Source organism: Zea mays, chromosome 9 (genome assembly GCF_902167145.1).
Source record: "Zea mays cultivar B73 chromosome 9, Zm-B73-REFERENCE-NAM-5.0, whole genome shotgun sequence".
NCBI classification, from domain to species: domain Eukaryota; kingdom Viridiplantae; phylum Streptophyta; class Magnoliopsida; order Poales; family Poaceae; genus Zea; species Zea mays.
The window spans coordinates 13,681,807-13,689,382 of NC_050104.1; the positions used below are offsets into that span (position 1 = coordinate 13,681,807).

General features: G+C 43.3%; 1 protein-coding gene across 11 annotated transcripts; it reads right to left on the minus strand.

Moving 5' to 3' along the window:
- Positions 1–547: 547 nt before the first annotated feature.
- Positions 548–4,455, minus strand: LOC100282961 (uncharacterized). Of its 11 annotated transcripts, none has more exons than XR_004852470.1 (8): positions 4,306–4,455; positions 3,910–4,011; positions 3,178–3,266; positions 2,296–2,530; positions 1,738–1,857; positions 1,528–1,657; positions 1,239–1,408; positions 657–1,158 (listed from the first exon to the last, which is right to left on the minus strand). XR_004852470.1 is itself a non-coding variant. In XM_008660407.3 (6 exons), exons 2-6 carry the CDS (start codon positions 3,996–3,998, stop codon positions 1,636–1,638), a joined length of 555 nt encoding a protein of 184 aa, XP_008658629.1. In that variant the 5' UTR covers positions 3,999–4,011; positions 4,306–4,455; the 3' UTR covers positions 708–1,635. The 11 variants fall into 11 exon arrangements, 2 of the variants coding, with proteins under 2 accessions (XP_008658629.1, NP_001353883.1); XR_004852469.1 differs by having other exon boundaries at positions 657–1,171; XR_002264760.3 differs by having other exon boundaries at positions 4,268–4,450.
- Between the last annotated feature and the right edge of the window lie 3,121 nt (positions 4,456–7,576).

Consider the following 7,576-nt stretch of genomic DNA (forward strand, 5'->3'; position numbering starts at 1 on the left):
ACCCCTTCCCACGGGCGTGACGCGATGCGCTGACCTGGCCACCGGCGCTTCGCCTCACCTTACCTAACCGAACAACCAGGCCACACTACAGACCACACACACGACTTTGGACCGGACCTTCAGCCATTTTTGGATTCGGTCGCTCGTGGATTCGTTAGCACGCCAACCCCTCCAGGAGATACGTACAACTAACAGGCATATACAAGCAATCAACAAAACATACTGCTACATCCATTCTCGAAAATTTATTTTTAAACTAAAACACAATAAATAAAAAAAGACTATATCATAGTGTTATTGGTTTCTCTCTTTTGAGCCTGGCTGCGTGATACAAGCTAAGCCATAGCCTAGATTCAAAGAAACGAAACACGATAAATAAAAAAAAGATTATATCATAGTGTTATTGGTTTCTCTCTTTTGAGCCTGGCTGCGTGATACAAGCTAAGCCATAGCCTAGATTCGAAGAAACGAGAATGAAATCTGTTTCAAGCGAGCTGCCCAGATTCTGCATTCCGCGGTGCAATGAGCACAAAAATACATACAACCATTAACCAAACACTTCAACTTAAGCTACTAGATGCACGGACGAGCAACCAAACAAGCACATGCTGCCTCTCAACCAGCCTGGTTGATCCAAATGCAGCCTACCACTCAGGTTAATAATACCTTGTGACTTGTCATATAGCAACCACGTGCTGAACAAATAGTTCGCCGCCAATCATCAACCAGATGGTTACCATTTTATACCAAACAGCATCTGACATTAGTCTATCCAACAAGAAACAAGCTAATAACAATTTAACTACATTGTCCATTAGGGGGGATTCGACTTCAACGCAGGCTCTATGACGATCAATTAGGGTGACTGCATGTCACTCGAAGAATGAAGAATATCAATCAGGATGCTGCAGAGAAGGAAGCGGAAGGCGAAGAAGACTTCGTCGAAGGCAACACATGTTGGCAAGTGGAGATCGCAGAGCAAAGCCAAAGTCGGCTCAACGTAGCATTTGGCCTGGTCAATTCACTTCCTGGCGCTCACTAACTTGGGTCCTCTGAAGGCATGATAACGTGAGTAGGTGAGTCATTCAGTCATCCTCATCCATCTAACATACTGCAGTTCCTGAACCAGGAGCAGCGCACGCAGCACGGAGACCAAACCTACGGGGAGAAACTTACCAGATGCTGCATTTGTCAGCAAATCAAACCTTACCAAATGGTATGAGAAGGAAGGTCATTACTGCTTTTGCGATGCGCAGCATCTTCGAGAAGATACGCAGGCAGATTAACACACGGCAGACTGAATGAAGCATGCGAGGGTGTGCGAAGAATGTAGAGCGCAGAACAAAACCATGAAGACAGAACTGAAAGCCGTAGTCGGCCGAGTCGTTTAAGCAGTGCAGGACGATGCCTTTTTACCACACAAGAAAAGACAGTAGGTCTTAGTTCAACAAATACACTCATCAAAAGGTTTTACTGCTACTTATAAAGTAGACACAAGATAATAGGTATATAGAAAGTTATGAGAACCTTAACCAAAGTCAAGCAGTCGACGAAGGATCTGTCAAGCAGGTTATTGACCATAGCTTTCCCAATATCTGTCACATAACGCTCGTCGTCGGATACAACGATCTGGCTCTAGCTCCTGCTGCGGCGGTATCTGGCAGTATCAATGGTAAAATCAAATTAATATTTTAGTAGCTGACGACAACAAAAATGTGTAACTAAATCATGCATTACCCATTATCATAGGGAGATTCTTCACGTGCACCCTTGTGCTGTGGTGACCTGCTATAGCTGCGTCCACGAGCTGGTGAGACGCTACGACGCCTTGGAGAGCGTGCTGCAGGACTGTAACTCCTGTTTGTAAAGATATGAATTCGATCAGATTCATTGTCCTTTGTTCATAACATGAATTATGCAATTTGCTAAGAGTATTTCCCAAGTACAGATTGAATAGAACAAACAAGATCAAAAAGATCAAGAGTGCACATATTGCTTTTGCTCATTTGACAGACAGTTTCCACCATTTAATCATTCAAAACCTAGTCTGTTAACGAATGTGAAGGCCAGAGGAAATCCTAGAAACTTCCCCATAAGTGCATGATCCATAGTCATTCCCAAAAAAAACAAAGAGCAAGTGATTCATGTATATGTCTGATCTGAGTTCAGAATGGAACAGAAAAAAACTAAGTGGCTTGGGGCCTTGATATAAAGTCTGTAGTACAGTAGGGGTATATGCACTAATAAGTATATAGTCAGTGAATAGGGTAGAAAAAGAAACACGTGTACATTCACCTTCTACCGTAACTTGGACTCCGGCGATATCTGGGACTGCGACTGCGGCTACGGCTACGGCTTCGGCGCCTTCCGCTGCCTAGACCTCCAGAACCAATCCTCAAACGGCACTCACGAGCAAAGTGGCCAGTCTCACCACACTCGTAACACTTGGACTCAGACCCACCATGCCGGTCACGACCTCCACGACCACCGCTGGCATTACGAGATAACTCAACTCTCCATCCATTCTTGCCTACAGAACCATAAAAATCTTGAAATGATCAGCAAGGATTAAAACATTTGTACATGATCATAAACATGCAAGCACACAAACTGTGACTATCAAACAAATAAAGCACAGAAATAACATCAGAAGGTAAGAAAAATACCACAAAAGATCAAATCGATTGAACTTTAACAGAGATTATTTCTAATAAGCACAGAAATAAGTTCATATCGTTAGAGCATGCAGTTTCCAATATGATATTGACTAGCATTATCTACAGGATATATGTATTATATTATGAACAGGCTACAGGACTTTCTTGATTTTGTGTCATCAATCTAAATGAAATTTTACAAACAAATTGTCAGAGCCAAAGCTTAACATACAACATACATAAATTGAGTTATAGTTGTTATATTATGAGCATTTTCAATGTTTCCTACTTTCTCTACTCCTGCAACAGCCAATAGCTGTGACCAGATGGTAGGCGTGTACCCAAGCCCAAACCCAAACTCATATTCCATATACCAAATAGAGCTCTGAATGTAATTTAGTACCAACTCAGATATTCTTCACAAATAACACCGACAACATATGGAATGTCATATAAACATCTGATACAACATACCAATAGAGGTTTATAACATGTTGACAGCAATACATTGATCACATACCATCTAGGTCACGGATTGCATCCTCTGCGTCCCTCTTATCATCAAAATCAATAAACGCAAAGCCAGGTGGTTTCCGAGCAACCCAGACACTGCTTCCACAAAAACATGAAAAAAAGTGTACCAAAATCATCAGCATCAAGCAGCATATATCAATGCAAGATGTAATTCTATGCATTCAACGATTATATAATGGTACAGAACTTTGTACAGGGTCCAGAACAGCATATCCTTTGGTGTTCAAAATACTGGCCATATCATTCATTTTGAATCCAGATAGTGTAAACCCCCACAGACCACAGTAATGTAAGCCAAGGTCTATCACCAGTGAATTTGACAAATCGTACCATGCTCAATCAAAGAAATAATTGTCACAACCAAAGTACAACAGGTTATGTTTGGGAATGATGCGTATTATTAAGGCGACATCTCCCAAGTATGGTAGGGCAATTATATACAGTACCAGTATATTTTATCGTAAAACAGGAGACGATTTGCAGTACAACTCGTGACTGTCATGCTAACGAAATAGTCAATCGTCCTTGCAACCCAGGACAGACAGATACTAACCTGACACCAAATCATAAACCTACAACACTTCAGCTTAGGATCGCTATATCTAACAAAATTCTGTCCTTATGGTTATCATCCGAACGGGATCATACAAGTAGACACGCGTGGATTTCTAAGACGAGACACACGAATCTAAGGATCTGAGGCGAGAGCACTACTGACCTGCGAAGAACCCCGAACGTGCGGAACTCGTCCTCCAGCTCCCGAGCGGTCACCCGGGGATCCAGGTTGCCGATGTACAATCGAGCCATTACAACAGATCACCTGCAAATCGTTCGCCACAAACGGTTATCGACAGCAGTTAGGTTTCGGCAAAGCCAGGCAGACAGCCACCGAGAACATTCGAATCAGCGACGAGCCACGCCAAGCAAAGCAACGAATCGCTCAAAATCCAGTCGAAAACAAACAGATCTTAAAACTCGAGACCAAAACCAGACGCGGAATTCGGCCGAGGGAGGGGTGGGGAGGACGGCCCACGAATCAACCAGATCTAGGGTTTCGAGGCAGGGGAAAAAAGTACATGGGGTCCAGAAGGCGAGAAGGAAATCCGTGGCTTGCCTTCTCCGATCTGCTTCCTCCCGGCCTCCCGGGGCAGCCTGGCTGACGCTTGCGGACGGAGATGTAGGTGAGCGAGGGCGAGATGAGATCACGCGACGCGAGGATGGATTGATATATTCTCGCGTTGCCGGGTTGGGATTGGACGGGAGTACGGGCCAGTTTAGGAATCAGAACTTTTGGTTGGACCCGGAAGCCGTGTGATGTTTTTGGTGGGCTGGGCTTCTTATGGGCTTGCCAGCTTGGGCTGCTGACTGCTGTTCAAGTTGAACTCTACAGCACGCAGATAAAGTTGTTTTGATCATCTTTTTTTGAAAAAAAATAATACACTGTAGAATTTCCAAACAGACCACATATTACGAAGTCCTAGCATCGCACAAATGAAGTTCACTCAAAAATCAATTCTAGCATTTGTTGACATATAAACGAAGCAAACAATTGCACTGCCGAACTTACGACGTGTTTGGTTTACGGAATCCTGCGTCCGAGCCTCGATTAGTTGTTTGGTTTGACGAAGTGAACTAATCTGTCCGCCATACGATTGCACCCTGCGCTAGTATATTCGCGACATCTACTCATTCCTCTAGAAATAGTCGAACGAACACATGCCGAATACACTAATACCAGACAGGGTCACTCCTCAAACCAAATAGCCTATTAGAAGTGTTACGTATTGCGTCCTCCCGCCTTTACAGCTCTGCACCTAATGTTGAAAGCTAAATATGTCCAGTGAATTATATCTTGTAAAAAATGAGTTTGCATTCATAAAAAATCATGTAAATTCTTGTAAGGGCTAGTTTAGAAACACCATTTTTCTAAGGGATTTCTATTTTCCTAAGAAAAAATAAACTAATTTTCTTAGAAAAATGAAAATCTCTTGGAAAGATAGTGTTACTAAACTAGCCCTAAGCTATGTTGTACAGCTTCCATCATTTTCACCTCTAAGGTCATGAGACGTTGGTCGCATTCCTTTCACCTAATTCAGTCTTGAGTTTCATATGACCTTTTATGGTTAACTACTAAAATGATGCTAAGGTGCTGTTTGGTTTACATATTTATAACGTGATTGATAACCGATAATATTAAATCATATTTGTTTAGTACTAACCGTAATCGGATACCACATTAGAAACTAATACTAGTCTATTCAACTTTGTTATCACTGATAATCATTATCGTTGTTTGAACCAAACATTCCGGTGTACCAAACACGCGGACGTCAGGCGATGCTGGGAGAAGGATCAGCATCGGAAACCATTCATCTTTCGCACATGCGATGCGATGCGCTTTGCCCTTTGTTGTACTGCCTGCTTCTCGCTGGCCACCATCCAAAGGGAGCGTCAGAGACTGGACGCAGCACCGACACAAGAATGTTCTTATGCGATCTGTCCCTGCCCGCGGCCTGGGCCTGCCTTGCCTTGCCTTGCCTTTTGGGGGGACTGGATGTTCTCAGAGCTCATCTTCCCCAGACGAGAAACCACCACGGTTCCAGTTAACTGTCCGATGTAATCGCAGTAGCACCCGTGTGTTTCCCTGCGCCCGTTTCCGTGGATCAGCTCTCTTGTTAATTCAGAAGGGATCAGAGGATTCAGAGCGCAAAAATGCAAGACGCGGTGAAATTCAGAGCCAGCTTTTGTGCCGCTTGACTCACCGGTCGTGTTCACCTTTTGGTGGATCTGCCATGGTTTGGTTTCTGTTAAGCTAATGATGCTTGCTGCTTGCAGCACGGGCACTCCTGAGTCCTGACTCCTGAACCCGGGTTGAAAGGAGAACAAAAACTAGGTGAAAGGATTTAAAATGCAAGCTTTACTGTAGCTGCGCGTGCTCCCCTCTGCTCTGTCAAAATTTGACTCACGCTGACCAGCCTGGTTGGTGACTGTGTGAGTGGCACCATTATTATTATTATTATTATTATTATTTCGACCGCAATGAGTAGCATGCAGTGTGGCACAGTGCATGCGAAGTTTCCATGGTATAGTTAGCTCTGCGCTGTTCATAAGAACATACAGCCCTTGGTAAATTCTTTGCCTTCGCATGAAAAGGTGTTGTGGATCGTTTTTTTTAATTTTGATAAATAGATAAACAACATATGCAACGCTTTTAAGTCGCGTTTTTTTAATTAAAGCCTTCTCCAAACCCAAACACGCCTTGAAAAAGGAAAAAAAAGAGATTGAGAAAAGAAACAAAAAAGAGGAGGATACTTGTGGCTACTGCCTAGCTCTGCTATAACTAGGTATGATAATAGATCACGATCCAATTATCTCTTCATAAAAAGTTAGAATCCTTAAATAATTTAAGTTAAAAACTGAATAAGAATAGGCATGATCATAATTCGATTCGATTTTTAAAGTTTATGATGTAAAATATAGAGTGCATTACCACCCTAACTACAACAGCGATAGCCACATTGCAGCTACTGTCCCACCAGCTTGTAAACAATGGTTACAGAAAGAATACACTAGTGTAGAATACAGAATACGTGTCATACACATGGAAACACGGTGCAGCTCCCAGAAGAACAGCTCACATAATTTTCATGAACGAAAACGAAACAGCATGGGAAGAGCAGGATTTTAGAAATGCATCCGGGCCTCCGGGGGGCTTCCACCCGCCTTCTCATCACATGCTACCGTGTGCCACGCATGCATTCATCAGCTTCGGCAGCACCTGCGGCAGGCAGGCAGTTGCTGCTAGTCAACTGTGCCAGCGCCACTTGATGCTACTAAGGCTGTCCGCAGTCACAAACTCTATGCAATACTCTACACAGTTGGAGTCAAGCTTGCAGTAGGAAAAGCGGTGCAGCGGAAAGCGCTAAAGGCTACGGTAAAATAGGACGGCCAAGGAAAACGCTAAGGATAGAGTGCGTACCTCTTTACTCTATGTCCACGCGGCAGCACATGCGGCAGCACACGTGAGGAGGTAGTTGTGTGTGGGAATAGATAATAATTGTAAAAAATTAATATAATATATGGTAGTAGGTATAGAGTTGAGATATAGAGTAAATATGACTGCGGAAGATTGTAAGATAGAGTAGAGAATCTCGCTGACCAGGATAGAATATTCCTTTTAGAGTAAAAATTTAGAGTTGTATGAGTGCGGTTAGCCTAAGCTCATGCCATGCAGTGCTACTCTATTATGCCAGCAGTCATCTCACTTTCTTATACGAGCTACTAGGGACATGACATGATGTGTTGTTTATCTTATGAGACAGGCCTGCGCGCTTCGTTTGTCTGCATCCACCAGTTCTTGCAGCTGAAACAATCAGGGCCGGTTC